Source organism: Schistocerca cancellata, chromosome 2, assembly GCF_023864275.1.
Source record: "Schistocerca cancellata isolate TAMUIC-IGC-003103 chromosome 2, iqSchCanc2.1, whole genome shotgun sequence".
NCBI classification, from domain to species: Eukaryota; Metazoa; Arthropoda; class Insecta; order Orthoptera; family Acrididae; genus Schistocerca; species Schistocerca cancellata.
The window spans coordinates 1,043,395,553-1,043,409,695 of NC_064627.1; the positions used below are offsets into that span (position 1 = coordinate 1,043,395,553).

General features: G+C 48.6%; 2 protein-coding genes across 2 annotated transcripts in view; one reads left to right on the forward strand and one right to left on the reverse strand.

Moving 5' to 3' along the window:
• LOC126163022 (rab3 GTPase-activating protein catalytic subunit) overlaps positions 1-14,143 on the reverse strand; it is a 477,254-nt gene that overhangs the window by 338,705 nt on the left and 124,406 nt on the right. The gene's annotated exons all lie outside the window — the stretch shown is intronic.
• LOC126163023 (TLR4 interactor with leucine rich repeats) overlaps positions 1-14,143 on the forward strand; it is a 318,353-nt gene that overhangs the window by 257,432 nt on the left and 46,778 nt on the right. Inside the window, exon 3 of the mRNA XM_049919893.1 lies at positions 9,096-9,414. Coding sequence (XP_049775850.1) covers positions 9,096-9,414 — 319 coding nt within the window. The remainder of the gene's footprint in view (positions 1-9,095; positions 9,415-14,143) is intronic.

The window sequence follows — 14,143 nt, forward strand, 5'->3', positions numbered from 1 at the left end:
GGCACAAGTGTTTTGGAGCACATCATTCAGCTCATAGTGTTGAACATAGTATTCCGTATCAGAGGAGGCCTACATGTTCCCATGTTGACCCAATAATATCATCAATTATGATTACAGCGGGCACGAGATCATTGAGACCGACCTGCGAATCAATGTGATCGTGTCGCGTGGTCGGATAACTCCCGTTTTATTGTTAAACCAGGTCGAAGGTCGTGTCCAGACACGCCGTCAGCCAGGCGAACGGATGCTCGAAACATGCAGCTCGCCACGGAGGAATGCCGTTGGGAGGAGTACTATATTATTGGGGACATTCGCCTGGGCTTCCAAGGGATCTGCAGTAGTAAGCGAAGGCTTAAGTGAACATTATCAGGGACCGCTCGTGATCCCTTATGCTTGTTGTCTTCCCCAGAAGCGGTGGCATCTTCCAGCAGGATAACTGTCCCTGTCACAACGCCAGGATCGTGCTGCAGTGGTTTGAGGAGCATGAAAGTGAACTCACGTTGACATCTTGGCCAACAAATTCGACTTACCTGAAGCCGATGAAACCCACTGGGACGCTATAGGACGCCGGTTCTGCACCCACAAACCAATCGCCCGTAAATTACGGGATTTGCGTGACCTGTGCATAGGCACCTGGTGCCACAAACTAGAGATAGGTCGTTCACGAACTAACAGGTCCAAAGGAACGGTTCACCAAGATGAACGGAACAGGCGACGAACGAATTCTAGGGAACGTTCTTTCATTCTTCACTTCGGTCGCGGCTTCCTACTTATACCTCCCGGGAAAGGGATACGGTCGGTCTCGTTTCCGAACGGCACGTCGGCCGGTCTCGTTCCAGCCTCGGTCCCGGTCTGTCTCGGTCTCACTCGGCCAGACTCGTCCTTCTTCGCGTGGCCACTCGTCGCAGTTCCACTGCCGACTGCTCATAGTTCAGTAACGAGTTGTTCGTTTCGTTCGCTGCGCACGCCCATTCTAGATCTGTTTCATACCTTTTTTGAACTCTGAACTTCTGGTTGTTTTCGTCTTCCATTCAGCGTCCACGAACGGTAATTAAAATGTATTTTATAATTACGTAAATTACATAACAATTACGTGGTATGTAATACACACATCTTTTACTTCACTAATACGATCAACAGCAGAAGAAATATCTGTAAAAAAAGGCAAGATTCTTTGTTATTAGACATGCAAAAGGACGTCGGCACGGCACACGCGAGAGGCCATTTTCCGTCTTTTTTTTGATCCAAGGTAAAAAGAGCATGTTCATTGTTATGGAAGGCAGACCGACTTACAACCGAATGAGGCCCGCGCTTCGTAATCGACTGTATGGTGCCACATTTTGTAAAGAGAATATGATAACTCCTACAATATTATTTCAGTGTTACAAGGCGGCGCATGAAAAATCGGCCCCGAGGACTAGACTGCTCATTGTCGAAGTTGTTTGCATTAACTTATTAGTTATTTCTTCACTGCCTAATTATCACGTGTTTATCTATTCTGTTCGTAGCGGTCAACAAATCGTGCGTAATTGGCGAGCAGTGTGTACTCGGGGCCGGTTTTTCGTGCACCACCTTATATTGTTTCACTGCCATCAGCCACGTAACGCTACAGTTGGCTAAACGAGATGTTTTGCAGAATCACGAAAATTACAAGTGTGTGAGAATTCTGTTATGAATAAAAACTCTGTACTCCAGGAGGGAGGCAAGTGCCCCCTCTTGGCGCTTTCCACCTTCAGTCACCTATGCTACTAATTTTCAGTTTTTCATAAGAACCATGTACCAAGCACAATCAACGGTGAACGAGTAAAAATGAACGGTTCCCAAAAAAGAGCGATCGCCAGTGAACTAGTTCCCAAGGATGAACGACTTTGCCCATCTGTGCCACAAACCTCTGGAAACCTATCAAGTACTTGTCGAACCCATGGCTCGCAGAATCACTGCTGAAATGCGTTCCAGAGATGGACTAACATTCTTTTAAGTACGTGGTCATATTGTTTTGGCTCATTAGTGTATACGCTAAAGCCATGGGAATCTGACAAGAAAACTACATACGAGGAGTGTCCAGAAAGTAAGTTCCACCGTCCGCGAAATGGAAGTCACATTGAAAATGCAATGAAGCTAGGCAGTGTTCCTAGTACACCCAACTAACGCGCCACGTCGCTCTTTCCAGTTCTGAGCGCACAGTAAGACGTAAAGAACCCCGATAAATAGCGTTTCCGCCAAGTATGGGCGCCTGCCAAGAGATATCGTTTGATTTCATGCATCACCACGAAACGTGACTGCCGCTCAATTCCTTTTTCATGACAAATCTCGACCGCACACTGCAGGGGCAATTAAGATGATCCTGCAGCATTTTCATTGGGAAGTGTTTGACCACCCACCGTACAGCCCGGACTTGCCTCCCCCGATTATCATCTCTGCTCACATGAACTGCTGCGTATTACGACAACATTTCGGAACAGACAACGATTTGCAGACAAGCGTAGAGAATTGGCAGAAAGCACAGGCAGCTGCCTTGTATGACGAGGGTACTGGAAAGTTGCTACGGGCAAATAAAACATTTCTGATTTTCACTGCGGTTTCAGTTTGGCCACCGATCGGAACTTACTTTCTGGACAATCACTGCAAGTCTCACTGTGCGTGGGTATCACATAACTGTGCGAGGACTGTGACATATGGAGGTTTGTGTCGGGAGGGAAGCGGGCTTGGATAGTCAAAGCATTTGAGGTGATCGCTCGCATAGCGCAGGAAATTCGGGTTCGAGTCCCGTCCGGCACAAATTTTCATTTGTTTCTTGTAAACTCTACAGCTGTTCAAAAATGGTTCAAATGGCTCTGAGCACTATGGGACTTAACAGCTTTGGTCATCAGTCCCCTAGAACTTAGAACTACTTAAACCTAACTAACCTAAGGACAGCACACAACACCCAGCAGTCATCACGAGGTAGAGAAAATCCCTGACCCGGGCACGGGAAGCGAGACCGCTACCGCACGACCACGAGCTGCGGACTCTCTACAGCTGTGGTGGTACCGTATTCGCAATTTGCGAATACATTTCATGAGTGCTGGTAAATCCTCTGTGTGACCTGTAATCGATCTAGTTTTACCTTCGTGGTCTTTTCACGAGATACATAGGAAGAATGTACTTCGTTGACTCTATAGGAATGAGCGCTTTCGGCCTCTATCCTTACTAAATAGGTAAAACTGTCACGCGGTCACCTCTAGGACCAACAAAAATTCGATTTTTAGTATTTTACATAACTACTGCCAGCATTTAAAAATTTAAAATGCTGTCATAATCTAATCGCAAAGAGGTATAAATCCTACGTTAAAAGTTTAACACAATAAGTCAAGCACTAAACATTAGAAACTGCGTATATGTCTTGAGGCATACTAATTGACAGTGCACAAATTATGCAGACTATTCACTCAGGTACTTGAGAATGAGAGCACTTAGCGACTTATCGCTATTGTAATTATCTGCAGACACTTAAGTCTAAGCATCCCCCAAATACACTCCTGGAAATGGAAAAAAGAACACATTGACACCGGTGTGTCAGACCCACCATACTTGCTCCGGACACTGCGAGAGGGCTGTACAAGCAATGATCACACGCACGGCACAGCGGACACACCAGGAACCGCGGTGTTGGCCGTCGAATGGCGCTAGCTGCGCAGCATTTGTGCACCGCCGCCGTCAGTGTCAGCCAGTTTGCCGTGGCATACGGAGCTCCATCGCAGTCTTTAACACTGGTAGCATGCCGCGACAGCGTGGACGTGAACCGTATGTGCAGTTGACGGACTTTGAGCGAGGGCGTATAGTGGGCATGCGGGAGGCCGGGTGGACGTACCGCAGAATTGCTCAACACGTGGGGCGTGAGGTCTCCACAGTACATCGATGTTGTCGCCAGTGGTCGGCGGAAGGTGCACGTGCCCGTCTACCTGGGACCGGACCGCAGCGACGCACGGATGCACGCCAAGACCGTAGGATCCTACGCAGTGCCGTAGGGGACCGCACCGCCACTTCCCAGCAAATTAGGGACACTGTTGCTCCTGGGGTATCGGCGAGGACCATTCGCAACCGTCTCCATGAAGCTGGGCTACGGTCCCGCACACCGTTAGGCCGTCTTCCGCTCACGCCCCAACATCGTGCAGCCCGCCTCCAGTGGTGTCGCGACAGGCGTGAATGGAGGGACGAATGGAGACGTGTCGTCTTCAGCGATGAGAGTCGCTTCTGCCTTGGTGCCAATGATGGTCGTATGCGTGTTTGGCGCCGTGCAGGTGAGCGCCACAATCAGGACTGCATACGACCGAGGCACACAGGGCCAACACCCGGCATCATGGTGTGGGGAGCGATCTCCTACACTGGCCGTACACCACTGGTGATCGTCGAGGGGACACTGAATAGTGCACGGTACATCCAAACCGTCATCGAACCCATCGTTCTACCATTCCTAGACCGGCAAGGGAACTTGCTGTTCCAACAGGACAATGCACGTCCGCATGTATCCCGTGCCACCCAACGTGCTCTAGAAGGTGTAAGTCAACTACCCTGGCCAGCAAGATCTCCGGATCTGTCCCCCATTGAGCATGTTTGGGACTGGATGAAGCGTCGTCTCACGCGGTCTGCACGTCCAGCACGAACGCTGGTCCAACTGAGGCGCCAGGTGGAAATGGCATGGCAAGCCGTTCCACAGGACTACATCCAGCATCTCTACGATCGTCTCCATGGGAGAATAGCAGCCTGCATTGCTGCGAAAGGTGGATATACACTGTACTAGTGCCGACATTGTGCATGCTCTGTTGCCTGTGTCTATGTGCCTGTGGTTCTGTCAGTGTGATCATGTGATGAATCTGACCCCAGGAATGTGTCAATAAAGTTTCCCCTTCCTGGGACAATGAATTCACGGTGTTCTTATTTCAATTTCCAGGAGTGTATTTGCGGATGCTTCTTGGAACTCCGAAGGGTCGGTATTGTCCCCAGTTGCTTTATTCAGTGTCCAAATTGCGTCAGTGGATTCACAAATGGGTGCCCACTAATTATTCTTCGAATCTTAGACTGCTGAACTTCCACCAAGAAATTCCGCGTCAATGTTTTTCGACAATTATTATCTCTCCTCTCCTTTCTCGTTTATGTAATTTTTCACTCACAACAAATTGGGGCAATAAAGTGCAGAATACAAAAAAATGGTTACGTGCGCACACGTTGAGTACACAGCCGATTTCACTGGGCTTTCCGTTGAGGCGGCAGTCCCTCGTGCCGGCGACAGCTGACGTACGTCGAATACAAACGAGTGCGTACTGCTGCGCCTGCCAAGCAGCAACCCATCCGACGGCCGTGCAGTAGTCGCTACCTGCCACACAGGCGTAGTCACGGAAAAGAAATAATCCTTCGGCAACTTGCACCAAGCCGAGTTAGCAAATAAAGTGGAAGTACACCCTTTGACGGGTATTGAATTGGAGTGTAAACGGGCATGGTATGGTAAGAAGGCAATTTAGAAAATAATGTTATTGTTGTGGTCTTCAGTCCCGAGGCTGGTTTGATGCAGCTCCCCATGCTACTCTATCCTGTGCAAGCTACACGTCCTTCTGAATCTGCTTAGTGTATTCATCTCTTGGTCTCCCTCTACGATTTTTACCCTCCACGCTGCCCTCCAGTACTAAATTGGTGATCCCTTGATGCCTCAGAACATTTCCTACCAACCGATCCCTTTTTCTAGTTAAGTTGTGCCACAAACTCCTCTTCTCCCCAATTCTATTCAATACCTTCTCATTAGTTATGTGATCTACCCATCTAATCTTCAGCATTCTTCCGTAGCACCACATTTCGAAAGCTTCTATTCTCTTCTTGTCTAAACTATTTATCGTCCATGTTTCACTTCCATACATGGCTACACTCCATACAAATACTTTCAGAAACAACTTCCTGGTTCAAAATGGCTCTGAGCACTATGGGACTCAACATCTTAGGTCATAAGTCCCCTAGAACTTAGAACTACTTAAACCTAACTAACCTAAGGACATCACACACGCCCATGCCCGAGGCAGGATTCGAACCTGCGACCGTAGCAGTCCCGCGGTTCCGGACTGCAGCGCCAGAACCGCTAGACCACCGCGGCCGGCAACAACTTCCTGACACTTAAGTCAATACTCGATGTTAACAAATTTCTCTTCTTCAGAAACGCTTTCCTTGCCATTGCCAGTCTACATTTTATATCCTCTCTACTTCGACCATCATCAGTTATTTTGCTCCCCAAATAGCAAAACTTCTTTATCTGCCTTACTCACAACTAATTTTATGTCGTCGTTCTGCTTCAAATGTCTGCATACGCATACTCTTAGATATTTTATAGAGGTTACTGCTTCCAGTGATTTTTCTGCAATCATCTTTGTTGCTATTGTACCCGCTATAAGTTGCATTTGTTTACGTTGAGAGTCCACTGCGACTCTGTACACAAAGCGTCGGTCCTCTGCAAGTCTTCCTGCATTTTTCTTCAATTTTCTAGCGTTGCGACTTCTCTCTATACAACAGCATCATCCGCTGAAAGTCCCATAGGACTTCCAACGTTAGCTGCTACGTCATTTACATATACTGTGAAAAGTAAAGGCGCTATAAAAATCGCCTGAGACGCGCCCAAAGTTATTTTTACGCCTGAAGATCTCTCTCCTTTCAAAATGACATGCTTATATTGTGTTTGCTAGAAACCCTTGAATAGAGTCACATAGTTGGTCCGATATTCCATACTCTCGTATTTTGTTCACTGGACAGTCGAGTGGAGTACTCCACTAAATTAGCATCAGTACCATTAACGTTAATATGCAGCAGGATTTTGGGACATGTACTGTGCCGAAAACATTATGAATTAAGTGGGAGAGAAGGGTCTCTTAACATATAAAAAATGGTTCAAATGGCTTTGAGCACTATGGGACTTAACTTCTTTGGTCATCAATCCCCTAGAACTTAGACATACTTAAACCTAACTAACCTAAGGACATCACACACATCCATGCCCGACGCAGGATTCGAACCTGCGACCGTAGCGTCTTGACACATAGTCAACACGGATTTAGAAAATATCGATCTTGTGAAACGCGAATAGCTCCTTACTCATTCGAAATTTTGAGTGCTACTGAGAAGGGACTTCAAACTGATTCTGTATTTCTAGATTTCCACCGTACCTCACAAACGGCTTGTAATCAGATTGCGTTTTTATGGAATATCGTCTGAGTTATGCGACTGCATTCGTGATTTCCTGTCAGAAAGGTGACAGTTCGTAGTAACTGACGGAAAGTGATCGAGTAAAACAGAAGTGGTTTCTGCCGTTTCTCAAGGTAGTGTTATGGGCCCTTTGCTGTTCCTTACCTACATAAATGATTTGGGAGACAATATGAGCAGCCGCCTTAGGTTGTTTGCAGATGACGCTGTCGTTTATCGACTACTAAAGACATCAGAAGATCAAAACAATTCGCAAAACGATTTAGATAAGATATATGTACGGTGCGAAAATTGGCAGTTGACCCTAAATAACGAGAAGTGTGAGGTTATCCACATGAGTGCTAAAAGGAATGTGTTAAACTTCCGTTACACGATAATTCAGTCAAATCTAAAGGCCGCAAATTCAAATAAAAACCTAGGAGTTACAATTACGGAGAGTTTAAATTGGAAGGAACACATAGAAAATTTTGTGGGGAAGGCTAACCAAAGACTGCGTTTTATTGGAAGAAGTCTTCGAAGATTGAAGAGACCTAATAAGGAGGCTGCCTACACTGCGCTTGTCCGTCCTCTATTCGAGTACTGCTAGGCGCTCTGGGATCCTTACAAGATGTGATTACCAGAATACACCGAGAAAGTTCAAAGAAGGGCAGCACGTTTGATATTATCGAGAAATAGAGGAGAGAGTGTCACCGACATGATTCAGGGTTTGTGATTGGCATCATTAAAACAAAGACGTTATTCGTTGAGGCGGAATCTCCTCACGAAATTTCGATCACCAACTTTCCCTTCCGAGTGCGAAAATATTTGGTTGACGCCGAGCTGCATCGGGAGAAACCATAATCATGCCCGCCCGGTTGGCCGTGCGGTCTAACGCACGGCTTTCCGGGCGGGAAGGAGGGCCTGGTCACCGGCACGAATCCGGCCAGCGGATTTGTGTCGTGGTCCGGTGAACCGGCCAGTCTGTGGATGGTTTTTAGGCGGTTTTCCATCTGCCTCGGCGAATGTGGGCTGGTTCCACTTATTCCTCCTCAGTTACACTGTATCGGCGATTGCTCCGCAAACAAGTTCTCCACGTACGCGTACACGACCATTACTCTACCACGCAAACATAGGGGTTACTCTCGTCTGGTGTGAGACGTTCCCTGGGGGTCCACCCGGGACCGAACCGCACAATAACCCTGGGTTCGGTGTGGGGCGGCGGAGGGGTGGAGTGGACTGCGGTCGTCGTCGTCGTGGGGTTGTGGACCACTGCGGCTGCGGCGGGGACGGAGCCTCTCCGTCGGTTCTGGGTTCCCGGTTCACATACAATACAATACAAAATGGTTCAAATGGCTCTGAGCACTATGGAACTTAACATCTAAGGTCATCAGTCCCCTAGACTTAGAACTACTTAAACCTAACTAACCTAAGGACATCACACACATCCTTGACCGAGGCAGGATTCGAACCTGCGACCGTAGCAGCGGTGACTGGGTGTTGTTGTGTCGTCTTCATCATCATCATTCATCCCCATTACTGTCGGAGGAAGGCAATGGCAAACCACCTCCGATAGGACCTTGCCCAGCTGGCGGTGCGGGTCTCCCGCATCGGCCCCTACGCTCCTAGGAGTATGGGACCTCATCATCATATCGTTGTGAAGATGATTGGATGAACCCTCTATCTGGCACTTAAATGTGATTTGTAGAGTATCGATGTAGATGTAGATGAACTGACGGAATGCTTTTCGGGAGTCGAGGAACACGGTGTCTACTCGGGTGCCTGTGTTTAGTGCTTTGTTTGTGTCCCGGACGATCGGAGCGACCTGGGTTTCACGCGGTCGTTCGGAGTCCGCGCCACGAGTGTGTCGACGTACTGTGCACTGCACCGCGTGTGTTCGGCAGGACAACGAGCTGGGCGCGGTGCCGTCGGCGGCGCTGTCGCGGCTGTCGGCGCTGACGCACCTGGACCTGTCGCGCAACCGCCTGGCGCACGTGCCGGCGGGCGCGCTGGAGCCGCTGTCGTCGCTGGCGACTCTGCGGCTGGCCGACAACGCCAACGTGACGCTGGCGGCGGGCGCGCTGCGCGGGCTCGGCGCGTCGCTGCGCAACCTCAACCTGCGCGGCGCGCGGCTGCGCCACCTGCCGGCCGACGCGCTCGCGCCGCTGCGCAGCCTCGCCTTCCTCGACCTCTCACACAACGCCATCCGCGAGCTGCCGCCAGGTCAGTGCCGGCGCGAACGAGTCTCCTCCCGGCTGGGGGCCAAGGGATATCTATGCTGAAACTTCCTGGCAGATCAAAACTGTGTGCCGGACCGAGACTCGAACTCGGGACCTTTGCCGTTCGCGGGCCAGTGCTCTACCATCTGAGCTACCCAAGCACGACTCACGCCCCGTCTTCACAGCCTTACTTCTGCCAGTACGTCGTCTCCTACCTTCCAAACATTACAGAAGCTCTCCTGCGAACCTTGCAGAACTAGCACTCCTGAAAGAAAGGATATTGCGGAGAGATGGCTTAGCCACAGCCTGGGGGATGTTTCCAGAACGAGATTTTTCACTCTGCACCGGAGTGTGCGCTGATATGAGCTTCTGTAAAGTTCGGAAGGTAAGAGACGAGGTACTGGCAGAAGTAAAGCTGTGAGGACGGGGCGTGAGTCGTGCTTGGGTAGCTCAGATGGTAGAGCACTTGCCCGCGAGAGGCAAAGGTCCCGAGTTCGAGTCTCGGTCCGGCACACGGTTTTAATCTGCTAGGAAGTTTCATACCAGTGCAAACTCCGATGCAGAGTGAAAAATCTCATTCTGATATCTATGCTGCAGGCTAGCCGCCCGCAACACATCGACAGTCTCTCCTCGGAGTCCCAAGCGCATTTTCTCTAATCTTCCGGCAGACATCTGTAACTCAGATTTTGTGCTACGTAGCTGGAGTCAGCCCAGACAAACAGAGCCCATCACAAACTTGTTTGCGTGGTCATCATCCCCAGCAAGCACAGAAATATTCGTTTCGTATTTAAAAACGGCCTTTTGTTGCTGCAGTGAATTTTATTTCTCCCAGACGCGTTTAGCCTTTTACTTTAAGAGTCTTCAGTGGAGTCTAGAATGACAGACTTTCGTTCTGATATGTGGCGTGTAGAGAATAAAACAGTTCGCGTCTCGTTTGTTACGAAAATTTGTGATCACTTACACATCTTCCCGTTTTTGGCTGGCATCTGCGTTTCCTCTCATCTGGTCACATGCTGGAGATCGGGCTGTAACTTCACTTGCGAAACATAACCACGTTTTCATGTTCGCCTTATGTTTATTTACGTAAGAAAAACGAGATGTGAACTGTTTTCGTAATCTACACATGTCACATATCAAAAACAAAACTGTATCACCGAGCGAGGTGGCGCAGTGGCCAGCACACTGGACTCGCTTTCGGGAGGACGACGGTTCAATCCCGCGTCCGGCCATCCTGATTTAGGTTATCCGTGATTTCCCTAAATCGCTCCAGGCAAATGCCGGGATGGTTCCTTTGAAAGGGCACGGCCGACTTCCTTCCCTAATCCGATGAGACAGATGACCTCGCTGTCTGGTCTCCTTCCCCATACAACCCAACCCCCCAGCAAAACTGTATCATTTTACGTCCCACTGAAGATGCGTTAAAGTAAAAGGTCAGACGCGTCTAGGAGAAATAAAATACTTTACAGCAAGAAAAGGTGGTTTCTATTTACAAAACACATAGAGTTCGCCATGGTTTCCACATCCCACTAGGTGAATGCCGGGCTGGTCCCCATGCCCCGCCACAGTTACACGGCTCGCAGACATCTGAAAAACGTTCGTACTATTTCATGGCTTACACTGGACGCAGACGGCTGGGGTACACTGATTCCGTTCCGGGGTGGTATGGGTTGGCGGCAGGAAGGGCATCCGGCCACCCTCCAACATTAACACTGCCAAATCCAAAGTAACAAGGCCGACCTTGCGTTGACGTGGGGCAAAGGCCCAAACAAAATGATGATACAGCTCGCCATGTTTCTCATGCGACGTCCAGTGTCGACACAAAGCGTCGCTTTGTTTTCCGTTACAAAAATAATCATTATTTAAGCCGAATTTTATGTGCTCATTCGATACAGCGGTCCAAGATTAGTCTAGCGTGACATCTGTTTAATCAATATGCGTTAACAGGGACAGTAAAACGTGAAGAATAAACAGCAACTTTCCGACACATTGAGGATCGCTTGAACAAACACACGAACTGCGGAGAAACTATTGCACGCAACGAACGTCTTGCACTCAGTGCTTTATTCATTGCTGTGATATCCATAAAAAATTCAAACCAAATGTTTACAAAAGAAATCGCCCAAAGATAATATAAAACCGAATTCGTAAAAACGGTACTGTCAGTGAAGATTAAATTCAGTGTACGACAAATCCGTAGGTAGTATCGTGCCGTCTGTAGTGATGTATCCAGAAGACACGAAACATTCAAATGACGAACTTTAATGTTCTTGAAGCAAGATTCGCTGCTCTTGTTCTATTACGAGGGCATTCATTAGTTCTGCATGCATGCTGACCTTCTTATGTGGAGCAACCCCACACAGAAGTGACAACACACTCACCTAACGAAAAAATTCCGTACCTACTCCACCCCAGCCCCCGCCCCCCAAAAAAAACCTTGAAAGTAACTTTCCTCGTGTGATACTGAGGTGTCTTTCGATCCCACAACCATCTTTGTGTCTGCACCAGGCTAGTTGGCTTCGCGCTGTCCATCATTGTGTCCCGCAACTGGCTCAGAAAATTCAGACTGAACTGAAGCTTGTCCTAGGTCGCGCGACAGTGCACAACTGGCGACAGGTTCGCTCACACTAGTACTGCCTCAACTACTTTGCACATATTTGTCTTAACTGCGCATTGTCGCGCAATATCGTGCGAGGCTGTGGCGCAAGTTTACACACCCAGTGGACATTACGCATAACGCAGACGAACTGACACTTTCCATCGACACTGAGCGTCCCATGAAAAACGTCACGAGTTGTACCGCTATTTGTTTGGGTTGACACCAGCTACATACTGCAGGAAAGAAATTGTAAATGTCTGCCTAAACACCAGGCAAAATGCGCCTGACGACTCTCGGGAAGAGACACCTTGTATATGCATAATGCAGCTTGTATGTATGTTTATATGGACATCTGGCATCTCCTCGCAAACCCCTGATCGATTTCAACTAAATTTGGCACACAAACAGCAAACTTCACAGTTATCAACACTGTGGAGTTTATAACCCCATAGTTCCTACAGGACTGGAGATAAAGGCAAAAATGTATCTTTCAGCAGCTACCACAGAGCCTGCCCTTCACGGCTGGTGTGTTTTTGTGGGAATAATATCGGTCTGTCGTATCGACCTGCTTTGCAGGGCACCTTACACGTCAGGGACAAGAAACGGTTTTCCAGCGACCAACGCGTAGGCTGCCTTGCATGACAAGTGTGTTGTGTTGGATTAGTATTAGCCTGCTTCATCAACCGGCTTTGCAGGGACTACATATGCAGATGGGTACAGCTGTGGTAGGGGGAGAGGGCGAGGTTGACATGGACAGATAAGGCGATAGACAGAGAGGGATGCGAGGGAGGGAGGGAAGGAGGGAGCGTAGGGGGAGATGGATAGGGAATGGGGGGTCATGAGACTGACAAAATGTGAAGGAGGAAAAAGTGGACATAAAGAGGGAGGTAGAGGACATGGACATTGATAGGGTGTGGAGGATACAATATGGAGAGGGGGAGGAAAAGATGTACACAGAGAGAGGGAGTAGGAGGTGGTCAGAGAGGGGGAGGAGGAGATGGAGGGGGGGGGAAGAGAGAGAGAGAGAGAGAGAGAGAGAGAGAGAGAGAGAGAGGATGAGACAGATATGAAGGAGACAGGTAGTAAGTATAGTGGGATAATGAGCATGTTGAAAAGGAAGAGCAGGAGGAGTAGGAACTGAAGAGAGACAAGGGGAGGAGGATATGGACAGAGGAAGGGGGAAGAAGATAAGGCTGAAGAGAGGGGAGGTAGAGATAGACAAAGACGGGGGAGGAAAACAGGGAGGGAATGAGGGGGAGGGAGGGGGGAGGAGATGGGTAGAGAGAAGTGAGAAGATGAAGTGCACAGACAGTTGGAGGGAGGAAGCGTTGTACACACAGAGGGGTAGGAGTAGATAAGTGAAATGTATGTGTCGAACGTATACACTGGCTAAGCAATGGGGACAGGGCTAAAATAAAAACAATGTCTTAAAGCCGCGTGCCACGCTGGGTCTCAAAACAGCAGCCCTTGCCTTTCATAGGTAAGCACACCCATGCCCTATTCAAGCACAGCTGACGATCATCCATCATATCTTCACCTCCAGCTGGTGTCTCTCTCCTACCTTCCAGACTTCACGCAAGTTCTCCTGAAGATCTTCCCATTTCTCTGCTGCATCCTTTCTTCCAGGAGTGCTGGTCCCACTTGACATGCAAGAGAAGTTCTGTGAAGTGTCCGAAGTTAGCCAATAGGCAGTGGCGGAGGAGGTTATCTGATGGCAGGTCGCGAGTCCTGCAGCACTTAACCGCGAAAGGCGAAGTTCCTAACTAAGGTTATAGTCCTCCACGCAGTTTTAATCAGCCAGGGAATTTCAAATCGACGCGCACTTGACTGCACAGTGAAAATCCATTCTGGAATGAATGCCTTTCATTCAGTACTGTGGTGCAAGTTCTCTTTTATTCGTGAAATACGAAGACTTATTCGCAAGATTTTTTTTTTATTTCGGTGGATGGATAATGTTGTGTCTAGACAAGACAGTCTAGACACAAGGCGAGGAAGCCGAAAGGGCACGCGTCAACTCACGCAGGTGGGCAGTAGTTCTGAAACAGGATACGTAATGAATGCTATAAAGAAAAGTACGTAGCTGCTGGAATACTTAACTTTAATCCATCATTTGTATACAGCATTCTTGATGATACAA